At 46.9% G+C, this 17,615-nt stretch overlaps 1 protein-coding gene across 12 annotated transcripts in view; it reads left to right on the plus strand.

Moving 5' to 3' along the window:
* HDAC7 (histone deacetylase 7) overlaps positions 1-17,615 on the plus strand; it is a 201,963-nt gene that overhangs the window by 177,195 nt on the left and 7,153 nt on the right. For 11 of the 12 annotated variants that reach the window (XM_082207916.1, XM_082207917.1, XM_082207919.1 and 8 more), the window contains 7 exons: positions 1,686-1,793; positions 4,234-4,289; positions 5,259-5,346; positions 5,786-5,905; positions 9,836-9,933; positions 15,281-15,399; positions 16,182-16,315. In XM_082207916.1, the coding sequence (XP_082064042.1) occupies positions 1,686-1,793; positions 4,234-4,289; positions 5,259-5,346; positions 5,786-5,905; positions 9,836-9,933; positions 15,281-15,399; positions 16,182-16,315 (723 nt within the window). Of the gene's footprint in view, positions 1-873; positions 1,214-1,685; positions 1,794-4,233; positions 4,290-5,258; positions 5,347-5,785; positions 5,906-9,835; positions 9,934-15,280; positions 15,400-16,181; positions 16,316-17,615 lie in introns of those variants that run through there. The other variant, XR_014215629.1, reaches the window with a different exon arrangement.

Here is a 17,615-nt window from a genome sequence, read left to right on the forward strand (position 1 = left end):
TCTTAAACTGGTGCTGCCCCACTTCAGGCTGCAGATGTGGTGGGAAGGGGGGTCCTCACATGGCAGGATGCTCCTCTGTACATTTGTCAGCAGAGAAAACTAGATGCCAAGACAAGGCTGTTCCATGACATCTAGTGTACTACATAGGACAGGTTTGCATTATTTCTATTTGGTTTTTTGTATGGGGGAGGATTTTACCAGGTGAGCCTTCTCTGAAATGGTACAGCCTGTGCTTACCATCTCTGTTAGAACTAGGCCTTACGCTTGCAACTTCCAGAAATCAATAGCTTTAAGGGGGTGCTCTATCTGATCATCCACACATCACCTACATCTTCAAATGCACATATAATTCCATTGCGGCTGCCTCTTCAGCTTTGGAGCTCAAACCTAGAGCTCCCCCCACCCACAGAAATTGCTGAGGGTTTTGACAGACTTAATGGTTCTGTTGTGCCTGTTTTAGCAATGTGCTAGATGCTGTGTGATTTTTAATTGCATTTTTATTGCTTCTTTTGTTCCTTACATTTTATTTTATTGCATTACAAAATGAGTCCCATAAAATACAATATGAGAAATAAAAGAAGCAATGAAAAGACAATTACAAAATTAACATGAGTATTAAATGCGGACACACCGTGGGCCACCTGAGTGAAGCTCGCAGACTGCAGGTGGCCCCCTGTCACAGTTTGGGAGCCCCCTCATTGCCTCTGGCGTTGGAATAGGGTTAGTTTGGGGGGATCTTCCCCATCCCTCCTTCTCTCTGTCTCTTGTGTCCCCCCACCCTCTGGGCGCTCTGCCACGCTCACTTTTGTTCATGGCCTTCTTGCGTGCCTCTTCTGTTTTCTGTTTTTGTTTTTTTCTCGCTCTCTTTTCCAGGATGCTGCCTCCCAGCCCAGCCCTGTTCTCCTTCTCTTTAACCTCTTGCGCGCTCTTTCTCTTGGGCCTCTCTCTACCTTCATCCCTCTTCCTTCCCCCTGTCCTTACGGATGGGCCTTGGCTCCTCTCCCCCCCCCGCCCCCCTGCACCCGGAGAGAAAGAGAGGGAGAGCGAGAGAAGCGCGCCCGGAGCAGTCAGGCAGAAGGGGGGTTCTGCTCACACATGGAGTTGATCAGAAGAGAATCTCTGAGGTTTTCCGGCTCTTACTTTGCCGATGACGTGATCCTGATCAAACCAAGATGTTTGTTTTTGAAAAAAAAAATCAAATAGAATCAAGAAGGTAAAAAGAATGGGTTCTTCCTGCCCCTACTTTGTTGCCTAGAGGGGGTTGTACTGGGCAAGCCGAGCCCCACTGGAATGCAGCCTTGGGGGGAGGATGGTGTTAAGTCTGTGGGGACCACATTTCCATGGTTAATAATGAATGAGCCCTTGTTGCATGCAAAGTGCTGAGTGATTCTTATTTGCCCTCACAACAGCCCTGTGAGGCAGATTCCTTGAAAATGCCTATTTTACAGGCAGAGAACTAAGTTTGAAAGGTGACTTATCCTAGGCCGTTCAGTGAGCTCTGAGCTGAGTTGGTGTTTGAATCCAAACCTCCTTGGTCCAAAGTTAAAGGTCTGCCCTGGGGGGTCTTTCCAGAGCTTTTATAGCCCTGTGTGCTCCTATCCTGCCATTGTGTGATCTGGGGTTAGATGGGGGCCCTTCACCAAGGCACTGTGGGCTAACCTCTCTTCATTTCCTCCTGCGTCCAGGTGGACAGTGACACCATCTGGAACGAGCTGCACTCCAGCAATGCGGCACGCTGGGCGGCTGGCAGCGTCACTGAACTGGCCTTCAAAGTGGCCAGCAGGCAGCTCAAGGTAAGAGGATGACAGGAAGGCAGGGCAGCCCTCCTTCCACAAAGGAGCACGTGTCTGCAGATTCTGCGGCACAATCTCTGAGCAGAATTGCACAGAATTTCAACAAACCTCTCCACAGCGCTGTCTACTTTTGTCCTTCTCTTTCTTTTTGCTGCCACCACCCAAATTGTCAGAGTGCTAAGAGGGGGAGAAAAATTTGCTTGCAGGTGTTGGATGAGGCCCCCAAACCAGCCACCCCTGGTGTATAGGGCCAAGGTCTCTACAGTTTGTAGGCTCTGAGTTCATAGCAGAGAAATACACTTCTGGAAGTGGCTTGGAAAAGACAAAGGCATGGGGATGATTCCTGCAAATGCATAGACAGGCTATTTATATTCTTTGTCCTCAGCATCTCATATTTCTTTGGGTGATATCCATCATTAGTCAGATGCAGAGCAGCCCCATTGGAATCTGTGGCCTTTAGGTCCACTGATTAGAGTGGATCCACTCTGGTTATGACCCATGTTGGCTATAACCCTTTCTTTCTTTCTTTCTTTCTTTCTTTCTTTCTTTCTTTCTTTCTGGTCCTCATTGTTGCATGGGGTGGAGGGTGGATCAAAGAATGCCTTTCTATAGCTAGTCCTTCATCCATTCTGTCTCCAGTTTCACTGTCAGATATTCCAAGCCATTTAATAAACCAGGAATCTGAAAAGCTGATGCAAAACTCAGCAGATGTGTGGAAATAGATGTGATTTGCGATCTGATGAGGCTGATTAGAGTTTCTCAAAAGTTTTGATTTGTTATGGTGCAGAACACACACGCATCTGAAGAGAGGGGAGACTGTTCCAGTAGACTTACTGTGAGAAATTGCTGCTATTAGGAACTTACAGTAAGGTCTTGCTCAAAAATCACATCCTGCAGTGAAGTCACAATGGCAGCTGGGAGGAGGAGTGCCTTTTCTGTAGTGGCCCCAAGGCTTTGGCATAAACTTCAGAAGGAGGTGTAGCAATGTTTCCTTTTGCTGGGTATTCAGTTGGGGGGTTGGCCATTTCTATTCACAGACATTTGGCAATTGCACCAGGGACATTTTAATTAAGGCTAATCTGAATGTTTGCCTATTTCCATTTTCAGGCTGAATTTCTCTCTCTCTCTTGATGAGGGAAAATACCCCCCCCCCAAAAAAGCACCCCACCTCTTAATGGTCAGCTTTTTCAAGCCTATTCACTGCTGCTCGTTTCCCCTCTCATTGCCTACTTTTGGCACATCCCGCCCCCAGCAGAGTGAACCCAGTCACTCAGGGCAAACATAATGGGTATGATGGTGTCACATTTAAGTATTGATGACATCACCAAGGGCAAACAAAATCAGCTGAGAGTGAGGGCAAACGTTTAAATGTTTAGCTTTAATCCCCAATGTGGTATATGTCTGTCAGTATTAAATTGTGTTTACATGAGTTTGCTGTTATTTCCTTTAGATGTATAGTTTGATGGAGTGAGCAGTGTTGTAATTGATTTTATAAAGCCACCCCAAACTACAAATAAATCAGAAACAGCATTTGTTTTAAATGAATCATGCCTGACAGGTTTTATAATATATTATCAAACCAGAGTTACACATTTCTTAGATAACATTCTTTCTGTTCTAAGAGATCGTGTTATACAAAACACCTTTCTCAAAATGACAGTTTTTTCATCAGCACATTTTGTTTAATAGGTTGGATCCAGAACAATCAATGTGCACTTGTGTTCCATTGGAAATCAATGGGACTCATCTTAGTCACGACTCAGTTTTCACCTGGACTTAAATGGAACTGAGTTAAGCGCTTCTTTGTCTAACCATTTCAGTGGAATAGTTAAGCACAGGTTTAAGTCTTTCCCACCAAAATCGTCCAGATCTTACCCAAAGGAACAGCCTTCTTAGTAAGTTGCTTCAAAAAACCAATGAAAGAGTGATATGGCATCTTTAAGGCCAACTCATTTATTGGGGGGGGTCCTAACACACAAACACACCAAACCTCATTTATTCTGTTTGGGGGCCAAAGCCTATCTTGTCAGATGCTAGAACTAGTCACCTAAGTGACAGAGAGAAGTGCTTCGCTTTGGCTGTGATGTGCCTATGAAATGTAATGAATACAGTAAGTGCAGTAACTACATCTGAAGAATAATGAGACCAAGGCAAAAGAAAGAGAAAGAAAGAAAACAGAAGAAAATCCAGTTATTTAACTTTCACCCACATATATTCAGACATGATTCGAAACAAGTAGAAGTCAAAAACCACTTCACTTATGATTACTCATCCAATATCTATGATTTGATACTCGGACCTTTAAAATATCCTTGAAGCACTTGTTTTATTTTAAGCAAAGTAGATATTAGTATTGGCAGCAACAGTAATAGCAATGATGTCGCAATGCTGTTTATCAAACCAGTCACCCAGTTTTTGTTTTTTATAATGTTTTTTGCAGAATGGCTTTGCTGTTGTACGGCCTCCTGGACATCATGCAGACCCCTCAACTGCAATGTAAGGACTGCACCTTTCAGGGAGGAATTCACGGTTGTGCTGTCTTGATAGTTCCATCTGCACAAGCATTTCTGCTTGCCAGACAGAACAACCCCCACTCTCCTCCCCCACATGCTCCTTAAGGGTTTCTCCCAGAACCACATTGTGCTAACTGGAGGTTTTGTGCAGCTTGCACTAGCTGGCCCTTTGTCCAATCTGGCCCTTTTTCCTCTCCTTCCTGTGTCACAGCTTTTCATCCTAATGAGAAGGTCCCTTTGAGCCCATCATCCCAGTGCTCCAGACTTTGCACCATTTCCCAGTTGCAATCCAGGCACCATTTGAGATGCTAGTCTTAACCTATAGAAAGTGGTAAAAGTCTTGGCCTGTACAAGAAACAACGGCACTTGAAGGAGTCGCCCTGGTGCAGACATGTGAGTTGCATCACTTCAGTGCACAGCACCTGTTGGCTCTCAGCTCAGCACATGAAAAGATTCCCGTGAAAAGCATGGTGTCTGAGACAATGTGAAAGGTTTGCATGTGGTGTCTGACCCCTGGTTGCTCATTCACACATGCATGTCACCACCTGATGCTGCAGCTGTGAAGCGATGAGTATGATGTTGGAGCCAGAGGAATTCTGAGCTCAGGCTTTGGCAAGTCTCCAGGAGAAAACAGTTTTCTGGTGGTGAGGGGATAAAAATGTGTCCTTGTGATGCACTTTTGTGGAGTCCAAAAGAGGTGCGTGAATGGAATAGTGCAACAGATTTCATCACCTTTGCTGCTTGTGATCTGGTCCTCTTGAGGAATGTCAAAATTCGGTCCATATTATAAGACTTGCCTTTGACAAGGGACAGGGAGTGGTCCATTCCATGGAGGCAGCGGTGCACAAGGGAGGGCCTTGGGTGCCCCAGGGGTGGGGGGTGGGGGAGTACCCCAGGGCACTCTCTGTCTTGGATGCTGACCTTCTTGCCTTCCTTCCTCCTTCCTTGCCAGGGGCTTCTGCTTCTTCAATTCAGTGGCAATTGCAGCCAGGCAGCTTCAGCAGAAAGGGAAAATCAGCAAGATTCTTATCATAGACTGGGTGAGTCTCCATCCACCACGCTGGTCTTTCTCCCTCTTCTCGGACTGCAGGTTGGTTTCCCATGATTCTTGCAGGGATGTAGAAAGTAAGCTTAGGGTTCAGCATGCAGGCGAGGCAGTGAGAGCAGATGGCCAGCAGCTTCCCACTCCCACCCCTACAGAACAAGGTACATCCTGCATCCTCTTTCCGTACTTTTCATTGGATGCTGAAGATGCATCTCTTTACGCACCTGGCCTTTAACCCCTGAGATATTTATTTTAGGGCACCACCCTGGTGTCTGGATTGTAATCTGTTTAAACTGTTTTTAATATTGCATTTATAAATTGTTGTAACCCATTCCGTGACTTTGTAGTGGAGAGTGGATCAGAAATCTAATCAGTAATAATAATAATAACAGCATTCTCTCACACTGTCTTGCCCTCTTCCTGCTCCTCCTCAGGATGTTCACCATGGCAATGGAACTCAGCAAGTGTTCTACAGGGACCCAAATGTCCTCTACATGTCTTTGCATCGCCATGATGATGGCAACTTCTTCCCTGGAAGCGGAGCAGCCGAGGAGGTGAGCTTTTGTTGAATGAAGCTCTTCTTCACAACCCTGGAAAGAAAGGACAGGTTGGGGAAACCTGTGGCCCTCCAAATGCTGCTGGATTGCAGCTGCTATCATCCCTGACTATTCACCATGTGAGCCGGGGGTGATGAGTGTTGGGAGTCCAGCTACATCTGGAGGGACACAGGTTCTGCATCCCTGAGGCAGGAGGCATCTCAGAATATGGGGATGCAAGCAACATTGCTTTATAGCCAGTGTGGTCCAACAAATAGTGATTTTTTTGCTTCTGGAGACCTGACTGAATATGGGTGATGCAAATGTATCTTTTTGTTTGTCCACAAAAGACAGCAGGTTTGCATCATCCACCAGATCCCTGAAATAAAACTAGCCCAGGAATTGACTGATCCATTCAAACTGATAAACGGAACCCAGCACTCTCCCTCACAGCTTCTTTATGATTGCCCAGTCACAATATTGTGGAAATGGGAGGTGGCAGAGCTGGCAGAATGTTCCCTTCTGCTGGAGTCAAACAACTTCTGGAGGGCCTCCAGTCCCCATCCCTCATAAAAGCACAGGACCCTCCCAGGGACAAGGCCTACCAACCTCATGCTCTCTCATCTCCATGGCCCACAGCCCTCAAGCCTCTATTTATTCTACCTGCCCTTCCTTCAAGTTTCTCTGTTTCTCCCCTTTTCTTTCAGCCACCCTTCCTCTCAGCACTCTGACCTATAAGTTCTCTACCTTCTAAGGTCTCTTCCCAACCAGCTTCCCAGAACTTAGTTTTACACAGGTAGTTCAGTTTTCATCCTGACTGACCAACTTTGTTCCCTGAGCAACTGGGGCGTTGGTGGACACATCAGCTCAAGCAGTCAGGAGGTTACACTGTCTGAAGTGCAATGCAGTATGAATAAGCCCTTGGAAATCTACCAGGATTTAAGCAGTGGCTGCTTCCAGTATTTACATACCACATCCACCCATATTCACAAAGTTTTAAATGACAAAAATTCCCAGTTAGGAGCAGAAGGGCCCTCTTTGAAGGCTGGGGAAAGCATTCTCAGGGGAGAACTCTGGAGAGCTCTAGCAGGAGATGGTGGGGATTCCTGCAAGGCAAGGGTTGGGGAGAGTCGGTCGAACTCCCTTTGTCATTTCAAATCCATCATGTTTTACAACCTGCTTTCAAAGGGGCTTAGCGCTGAGAGTGGCCAGAACTATAGTTGGCTCCCATCTGGTTCTCATCTTTCCCTGTGAGCAGGAGATATCAAAGGGGCTGAGGGATTGTTTATGATGCTATGCGAATCCCTGTGAGACTGTGGCGTATCACCCGAGGCTCCCCTCCCTGCGCTTTATGAGCTGTTTCCCCCTCCTTCATCTGCCCCACTGTCTATTTTGATGTTGCAGCTCTGCCGAGACGCAGGACTGGAGCAGAATTCTCAGGGCCTCTGGTATGGGTCTCTCCCCTCCCTCCCTCCCTCCCTCCCTCCCAACTAGCATACAAGTTAAGATATAGATGTGCAGAACTACAGGCAACAACTGTTTGGTGGGGGGGGGGGTATTTCTGACCCTCACGTGTGTCAATGCCCCCACCCCTCTTATGCCCCCTTTTCTGGCCATTTCTGGGATGTGGTGATGTGCAATGTTAATTGGACATGCATAAATTTGTCGTCTGTACACCAAATATTATTTCCTCCCTCCCTCCCACCCACCCACTGCTCCCATCACCCATTCCCATTTGATTTTGTTTGATTACCCTTGCTACCATGGAAAAAGGCCACTGCTCTGGCCCCTCCCGCAAAATTCCTGTCCTGTCACCTGGTTGCATCCCAAAGATGATGAAGGCTGCGGAGCAAGCTCCAACAGCTGGCATGCAACTCAAAGTTCTACAAGGACCATTGAAATACATGTAATAAAAGTTAGTATATGCCAGTCCTGCTGTGGGCTATGTTTGCTCTCTGTTTATAGCAATAAAAAGCCATATTTGGGGACCTAAGTTACCTCCAGGGTCAGCAGGCATCTGCCTCTGAATACCACTTGCTAGGGATCACAAGCAGGAGAATGCTGTTGCCCTCATGCCCTGCCTGTGGTCTTCCCATGGATACATCAGGTTGGCCAGGGTGGAAAACAGGGTGCTGCATGAGCCTTTGGTTGGCTCCAGCAGGGGCTGCTCTTACATTCTTTTGACATGCTTTGGCATTTTCATTTGGCATTATGGTGTGTGGTGCAAGCATTTAGACACATGCACACAAGTGCACATGAGCATGCACACAGACAAGCCCCAAACTCTCTGTGGTATCACCATTGCCAGATCAGCACTCAAGTTTTGAGATAATTCTTGATTTAGCTGGCAATGTAGAACTGGGGCCCACCGTGCAGAGGACTAAAGAAGTCAGTGTGCTTCCTGTATGTAGAACTGCAGCTTGGAAGAAGTAGCTAATCCTCTGCTCACATTCTTAACGTATCACACCACATGAGCATATTTCAGAAAGGAACAACTCCCCGTGCTATGCGTCAAAAACTTCTGTTGCTTTTCTGAAACACGTGAATTTGGCCTCACAGCTGTGAGCTGTTCCCCTTACAAATCTTTTCAGGCTCCAAAATTCTTTGGGAGACGCCTTACTCTGGATCTCATGTGCAGTGCCAAAAGGGCAGGGTCTTCTGAAAGGTGACACAGCAGTCCTGGACAAAGATCCATCAAGCGACATTAAAATTACAGTGGTACCTCGGGTTACATACGCTTCAGGTTACAGACACTTCAGGTTACAGACTCCACTAACCCAGAAATAGTACCTCGGGTTAAGAACTTTGCTTCAGGATGAGAACATAAATCGTGCTCCAGCGGCACAGCAGCAGCAGGAGGCCCCATTAGCTAAAATGGTGCTTCAGGTTAAGAACAGTTTCAGGTTAAGAACGGACCTCCAGAACGAATTAAGTACTTAACCCGAGGTACTACTGTACTGCTTTAGCAGCAATGTGAAAACCTTTCCTTGTTGTGATAGGATCCTGGATCCCCTGACATTACTTACAAGTACTCAATCATTTAAGTTTTGATTTCTTACAATCTGGGGTTTTTTATTTTTAAAAACTTCTTTTGTGCATTGCATTCAGTACATGTTTAGAAAGACACATTAATACATTTAAGAAATGGATATATATTGTCATCACCATGAGGCTGTTTCCTCTAGTGAGTCTTAAAATGCCATTGTGTCCCCATCCATCGTGCAGCACAGAAAAGAGCCAATTTTAATTCGAACTAGGAAAATGCTATGAAAACACCTTGCTTATCCCCAATATTTTTCCTCTAGACATTGCTGGACTACAGTTCCCATCATCCCTGACCACTGACTGTGGTGCTAGCTGGGGCTGATGGGAGTTGAAGTCCAACAACTTATAAAGACACCCCCGCCCCCAGATTGGAGAATCTGCCTGTGGTTCGTCGCCAGTCCCTCTCCTTCCCAAAGAAAAACACAGCACCTGGCTTCTCCTGTCCTGAGAAGCTGTGGATTTGCTTCGTACTTTAAAGAACATTTCTAAAAGTTTACATTTGGACCTCTATCTTGCAAGCCACTGTGATATGATCACACAGAAGCAAAGTATATTTAAAAACTGATTCAAGGACACATCTCCAAGTTACATTGTTTGTGCTGCTGTTTTTCCTGCTATTGTAAGCAATTCCATAGACACCCAGTGTTGATGAGAGTGTATCCAATTTGCCTGGGTCTTCTGAGCATGTTATCTAGTACATCAAGAAACCCAGTGTGGCCACCATGGAGCATTCAGTTTCTCATGCTTCTCTCATCACAGCTGAATGCAGGGGAATTGGGGGGGGGCGAAGCTGAAGTCTGACTCCTCCCTGATTCGTTTTTTAATAAAAGCTCCCTTTGTGTGGCTGAGATGGGCCAGAAGAACACGCTGCATAAGGAGCCTCTGTGTTGTTTTCTCTTTTAGGTGGGCTCTGGTGCTGGAGAGGGCTTCACCGTCAACGTTGCTTGGACAGGTGGCCTTGACCCACCCATGGGGGACCCCGAGTACTTAGCTGCTTTCCGGTAGGCCTCCCCTTCATGCCACACTTCCTGTGGCCCCAACAGCTTTAATGCCAGTAGAGTCTTCTTGTATTAACCTTCCAGTTGCATTTGGAACAAGTGGAGGATTCAGGGTCCCTCCAGACATCCTTTTAATTGTGCATATATGATGATTTGTGATCTTGATATTATCAGGGTGGTTATATGTGATGACACTTCAATAACGCTTGTGCCTACAAAAGCTCTGGGGTGGACATACTGTTTCATTTCCAATCTGTGCATGCCCTCTAGCTTCCTGCTGAAATCCTGTGACTTTTTATACCATTTACGTTTGAGTTTATTTGTTTGTTTTCTCCCACGTCCGTTGAACCATAGTGCAGTAATGCCCCTCCAGGCAGCAATTATGTCGTAACTTTGGGGAAGAATCACAGAACATTAAAGAAAGCAGGCTGATGTGTGGACTGTCCAGTGTAAATCCACTACTAATTCATTATCATTGTGTCAATGATGTGTTACAAAATACACACATGCACACCACCAGTCTGGAATTCTCCAGTCTCACAGTTCTGTTTCTTTTTGAGAAGCATTCTCTTCTTATTCGCTACTGGTATCTTGATGAAACATTGTTCTTCATTTATTTAAAATATTTGTTCTGCACGCTTCATCGCAAAGCAATCTAGACAGAGAGATACTAACTAATACACACACACACAAGTGTTGCACCACAACCAGGATACGAAAGCATAATGACAACAAGATTAAGGCCACTTCTAGCTTGTCACTATTTTGCAAGTGGGATCCAGTTCCATACTGGCAAATTCAGGCTGCACATTTAAAGTGGATTTGGCAATCTACTCCACTCCCAACCTCTAAAATCAGGGGTCCCCGAACTAAAGCCCGCAGGCTGGATAAGGCCCGAGGGACTCATTTACCCAGCCGCGGCGACCACCGCCACCACCCGCTCTTACCGGCGCTGCGCTGCACAGCTGCACACTTCTGGGTCAGAGGAGCACTGGAAATAGCTTGGGCGCATGCGCAAGCGTTATTTGCGCATGCACACGCATTATTTCTGGGGCACATCCAGGTTGGAGGACACCCATGCACACAAGCTATTTCCGGTGCTCCTCCAAACCGGAAGTGTGCCAGAAATAGCGTGTGCGCACGCGTATGGGCACGCGTTCTCCGACCCGCTGCGCAATCAACGCTGGAGACACCGGCCCAAGGTGCAGTAAGTTTGCTGACCCCTGCCCAAAATGGACCTTTTTTGGTAAGGAATGTGATTGTGGGGAAAGCACTGGAAAGTGCAGGATAACTATTGTTTGACAAAGCACCATATAACCTCCCTGCAAACAAATCAGGAGGAATGCTCTACAGACAGGTTGTCCAGAAGTGACCTCAGGCATTAGTACCCATTAAGCACCTGGTCGGAAACACGTGTCTTTACCTGGCATCTAAAACTGATCAGGGTTGCCAGAAGCCCTATTTCAGAAGGGGGCGGGAATTCCACATTTGAGGTGCCACTGCCAAGAAGACCCTCCCTTGGATTGCCACATGGTGAGCCTCCAAAGGTCGACTTCTGTTCTGAGTTTACAATTTAAGTCAGGAGGGAGAAACAGAAGAACGAGGAAACAGGCACAAGAGAGTAGCACATTCTAAATTAAATGTGCTTTGCAGAACCTGAGCTGATCCTTGCAAAATCTCAGCTCCTATATTTGTTCTAAAGCTGTGCTGTTAGAAATTTTCAGTTTAAGATTCTGCACACAATCTCAGCTTCTTCACTACCTAGCTAAGTAGGAGATACCTCAATCTGATCTGAGAAACTTAGCAGAACGAAAGCTTCAGTCTGCCCTTTTGACTTTACAACATGGCAATATGAACTGTTTGAATATGGTTACTGGTTTTATATTATCTGAAGGAATGCAAAGTTGCCTGGTTTTCTTTTTATTTTCATCACGAGGGGGGGAGTGGGGGTTGGTGGGCGGGGAGAACTTCAGAGTCAGGAAAGGAAACCTTATGGCTGCAATATTAAGTGTACATACTTGGAAGCGACTCTCACGGAATCCAGTGGGACTTACTTCCAAGCAAACATGATTAAACCTAGGACCAGGCTGTAAATTTCTCTTTCCTGCATTGTCAAAAGTTGCACGCACACCTCTGCCGACAGCTTCAGCACTTTCCCCAACACACACTCCTCAGGCCCTGGCCCCCATCCCTGGCTGCCCCCTAGCAAGCCATCTGGAATCCTTAAGCCAAGACCCAAAGTTCTGTTTGGCCCCTTCTCACATTTGCTCTGTGGCCTTTGCTTTGCTGCAGCCTGGCTTCTCCTGCTAGCCTCTCATGTGGCTCTCTGGATATTGCTGGACCACAACTCCCATCATCCCATACCATTGACCATGCTAGCTGGCAACATCCAGCAACATCTAGAGAGTCCCACATGGACTAGCCCTGCTGTGGAGGCAATGTCAAAAACATGGTCCCAGTTACTGAGAGATTTTGGACTTCCCATGTAATAACTGCAACAATTCTATTTCTTTGTACTTTTGGAATATTCAAAGCACTTTGCAGACATTGTCTTGTTATAGTTATTACAACAGCTCTGTAAGATAGACGCGTACACTTATCCCTGTATTTTCAAAGGAATAGGGTCTGGGGCTCCAAGAGTGTGGCTACCCAGTGACTTAATAGGAAAGGCAAAAGTGAGACCTTCCTGATTCATAACTCAGCCTCTTGTGGCCAAGCAAGACCTGATGCCTATCACACAATTAGCACCTGTGTTAATTATGTGAGAAAAGTATATAGCAGGCACACAGCACATACAGGGTAAGGGAACTTTTAATTCTTCCCACTCCCACAATGGTCCCAATCCAGATTACTCACACACACCATACCTGCTCTTTGCACTGTGTTTGACCTGGATGGAAGCTCTCCTTACAATGCGAATAAGCTAGCAAACATAGGCAGGCTGATCAGGGTCTGGAGCACAGAGGGGAACAAGGCATTAAAGCCCCCAATCCGACCTTTGTGTTGCAGTCTGGATCAGGGTCTCCATAGGTGCTGTTTCAATAAACACTCACCCAGTTGTGTGACTCATGTCACGTGTGGTTTGGCCTTTAGCTGCTACTCTCCACCAGCTGTCAGTTACCTTCTCAGTGTGAGAAGGAGTTGCTCCCCAGTGGGGAGAGGGACAAGGGGTCCTCAGGGGTCCTTAGCCACGTGGCCAGAGCCTGCACTTCCAGGACCCCGTCCCCATGAATGAGGCTGAAATTGCTTGGCACAACCCCAGTTTGGAATCACAAACCCAATACGTGCCAAGCTTGGGCTTTGGAAAAAGGCCGCCCTCCCACAGCTGCCCAGCATATGTGCTTTGATTGCACTTAAAAGGGCTCTATAAATAGTTTTTCCCCACCCTCACTGTACACAGAAATGCAGCTCCCAGGCCCTATGGATATCGTGCCTCTTTTGAGTTGCTTGGCAAGCATGACCCAGCTGATGGATGGGCCTTTGGAGTAGGCTGGGATTTCATCCCAGCGGGCAAGATTGCAGGCCTGCTGAACTTTCTGTATGAGAGCTGGGAAAAGCTTGCGCCACGGAGCATCTAAAAAGGAACTCAATCCTGAGCCAACTGAGCCTTGGCGTTGCTGGGAACGGCTCCAAGCCCGTGAGCTCTCGTCATTTCACAGGCAGCGCTACAGAACAGCCTCCTGATGCAAACAAGGGCTCTGGGTTGCTTTCATCCCAAGGCGACTGGCAAGGGTTTAGAAGTGGTCCCAGAAAGCAAGTCTGGCAACACAGGGCTGAGAAACAGCTCGCCTCTGGCAGAGTGTCAAGGGGAAGGGGGGGGGAGGCTGAGCTCAAAACATCTGAGAAACACTGAAAGAGAAGAGAAGCAGGGAGAGAGAAGCCATAGGCCACCGGGTCCATGTCATACCACAGAAACTCAGGAAAGAAAGATAGCAAAAAGTAGAAGATTGAACTGGGTGCAGCTGGAGAAAGAGAAGTTCTAGCCCTTAAGTTGCAAAAGTGAGCTTTGGAAAATGCACAAACAATGGCTGCCAATGTCTCTGATGCAAGAGAGGGTGCTGAACATTGGCCAAGCTATCCATGTTGCTGAACCACATTCAGAAAATAAAAATCCTCAGAGTCCTGTTCATTTATTCATGTTTGGTGGGTGTTCTGGTTTGGGGGGAGTGTTTTGGACTGCTTGTTTGTTTAGGAGATGCAGCTACAGTCTCCTTCGAAAGACCTATGCTAGGTTGGAGAGTGCATCTCAACTCTCTCCCCTCCAGACATTTTCCTGCCTAAACTTTCCTGCCCTCTCCTGCTTTATGGAAAGAAAGAAAACATTGGTTCATTAGCCATGGAAGAAAAGCTTCAGGAAGCGTTTTAGGACAGAAATGCACACTTACTTGTGTCAGATTTTCAAGGGCCTTCCTGGAGGTGCTCTGTCAACATTTGGTCAGCTTTTTCTTGTCCATCATAGTCAGCGGTGCAGTATACTGTATTACATTTAATGGTTATATGGTGAAAACACCTCAATACAAGTCCCCTTTTCCTATTTCAACTTGCCCTTTTATTTTTTGTTTGTCTGGTACTTCAACTGCATTGCTCAAAATCTGTAATAAAAACCTCCTGTTTCATTTTGTCTAAAAAGAAGCAGGCATTCTGTTACTGAGCTATGACCCTTCCATAATTATAAAGCAGCACCTTGGGGTAAAAATTCTATATAGCCCATTATCTTCTGTTGATTGGTCTTAATATTTCATGGAAGGTTGTGTGTCTGTGCCTTGTGTTCTATGGTTTGCTTTATTTATAGTCCACTTTCCGTCCATAATAGGATTGAGGATTGAATTCATGGAGTTCCCAGGTGATCCCCCACTTAGTCAGGGACCAGACCCCGACCCTCTTAACTTCAGCAAGGTGGCTGAATGACCAGGTGCCTTCAGGCCATGCCATGTGTAGGTTCTTATTTTTCCACGTGACTTGCAAAAATCAGAATGAATTATTGCAGAGAGGAAGGAAGGGAGGGAGGGAGGGAGGGAGGAAGGGAAAGAAAGAAAGAAAAAGAAAGAAAGAAAGAAAGAAAGAAAGAAAGAAAGAAAGAAAGAAAGAAAGAAAGAAATATGGATAGTCTCGAGCAGAAGTATAATGCATCGTAAAAGCACACACAGTTCTGTGCCTTACACACTGAAGGCAGGTCATGAATTTCCATTGCAGAATTTTTGGTAGGTGTTTGATGCAGAATTCTGCACCATCCTTACAGCTAGAGTGTGTTCTGCTTTACTCTGGCAGCAGAAGCCCAGGAGCATTGAGTGTGCTAGCCCAGTGCCAGTGATGCTAGCCACCCTAGACTGTTGTTTTCCCTCCTCTGCAGGACTGTTGTGATGCCGATAGCCCATGAGTTCTCTCCGGATGTGGTACTGGTGTCCGCAGGCTTTGATGCAGCTGACGGCCATCCGCCGCCACTGGGAGGCTACAAGGTCTCAGCCAAATGTAAGGCATGCTGACAGACTGAAAAACTCATCCTTCTTTCCAGATAATTAGAAATCTGCCTCCATCACCTAAGACTGATTGGGGGTCCAGGTTTGGTCACAAATGATGGCATCCTCACCTACCCCATGATAATGATGTCACAATCAAACACCAGGGCCTCAAAGCCCACTGTGGCCTTCGCACCATGAACAGGGTGTCCTCCTCACCAGCCCTTGGTTACACAGTGGCGTATCTGAAGAAACAGGACCCACAGGGTAGCTAAGCAGGAAAAGCACTCTTTACAGTATCAGGACTTCAGAGTCTGTAATGGAATCTGGGTTCCCAACCAGTTTGTCCTAAAGAAGGCCAGAAAAGGAATCCATCAATCCAGTTATATCCAGAAAATGTTTAAAGGTGGGGGCATCAATGTCTGCTTAGCACTCCACTCAAAAACTTCAGCAAGATTACTTGCTGGCGGGGTGCCAAATACGGATTTAATGCACATAGGTGACCCATTGATCATTATGCCCACATCAGCCTGCTCTGACTACAGATGTCACTCCTTCTTGGGGAAGGAGGCATTGCAGTGCTTGCCTTATGAATCAGCCACATCCACTTTATAACTGGGAAGGAGGTTCGGAGAAAGTGGGGTGCCAGGGGGGCAGAAAGGGGGAGAGAGAAGTGTGGAATGTCTGGGTGTGTTCAAGAGGACAGCGTGGGACATCTTCCATGCAGAGGGAGGGTGCTCTGTCTGTGAGGGCCATAAAGTCTAATTTCTCCCATTTCCTATGGCTTCCCTCCAGGTTTTGGCTACATGACCAGGCAGCTGATGAGTGTGGCTGGAGGTGCTCTTGTCCTTGCCCTGGAAGGGGGCCATGATCTGACTGCCATCTGCGATGCCTCAGAGGCCTGTGTCTCTGTCCTGCTGGGCAATGAGGTGAGTGGAGCCCATCCTTAGCAGAACCAAGAACAGCCTCCAGCGATTAGAATGATATATTTAGGTAACTGCCAGTGCTTTTTACTGAGGATACCCAAGGGTGTGCAAGACCAGCACCATCCCCCCCCCATTCTAAAAGTGTGGCACTTAATATAACAACTTCATGGTGAGTACCAGCACCTCCACACACACACACACAAGCACTGGTAACTGCCATCTATGTACAGGCTACAACTGATTATTGCCATCATGTCTGTGTACACAGCACCAAACCCAGACTGACCCAAAATGTCACTCAACACGTCATGAAATGGGTGGTGCAGGGGTGAAGCAGGACATACACAGGGGCCAGGAACGAAGCCCCCATGCGAAATTGCCCTCGACTGTGTATAGCACTTTACAAAAAAACCCCAGGTGTAATAAGACCCAATCTCACAAGGCTCACAATCTAAAATAGAAACAGAAAAACTGGCAGTGCAGGGATCAAATCTGAGACCTTCTGTAAGCCAAACAGGTGATATCACCACTCAGATGTGGCCACTCCACAAATTTATTTCTTCCAGCTAGGTCCGGCCCAAGACATTTTGTCACCTGAGGCAAACCACAGAATGTTGCAGGACCAGTGGTCAAGGATGATAGGAGTTGTAGTCCAGCAACAGCTGGGGACCCAAGTCTGGGAAACGCTGCCTTATCAGGGATGGGAAACCACAGGCTCTTGCTCTTGGTACTTCCCCCAGCCCTCACAGGAGCTGATCTGTACTTGCTTGGGTGGTTTTGTCCAACTGGATGGGTCCATGCACCAAGACAGCCCTGAGGAACTCTGTTGCCCGATTGGCCTTGTCTTTACTGCAACCTGCCCTGCCCTGGAGTCTTACTCTGACTTTGCTACCAGGCACCAGAGGGCAGCATTTCAAACTTCCTCCTGCTCTCCCTCCGTGCTGCAGACAGGTCCTCCCCTTGTCTCTTCAGCCTGAGACAAGTGATCTGGTCACCCAAGAAAGTCTTTTGCCACCAAGCCACTCAGTCTTCCTCTCAAGTCTAGCACAGACCAACATGGACCCAGCCTCCAACCCACAGGAATAGATTGGCCCCAACTCAATAGCACCTGGCCATTTATAGCCTCCTTGTGGTCTCTCTAACCCAGCACCAGCCAATCACATAGTCCAAATGAAAATTCTTGGCCAGTAGCCGCCAACCAGAACATCCCTCTTTTGCTACTGAGATACGCGTCTCCAACCCTTCCGACTTTCACCTGACCAGACAGAACCATAGAATTGTAGAGTGGGAAGGGTCATCTAGT

Source organism: Podarcis vaucheri (genome assembly GCF_965113315.1).
Source record: "Podarcis vaucheri genome assembly, chromosome: 2".
NCBI classification, from domain to species: domain Eukaryota; kingdom Metazoa; phylum Chordata; class Lepidosauria; order Squamata; family Lacertidae; genus Podarcis; species Podarcis vaucheri.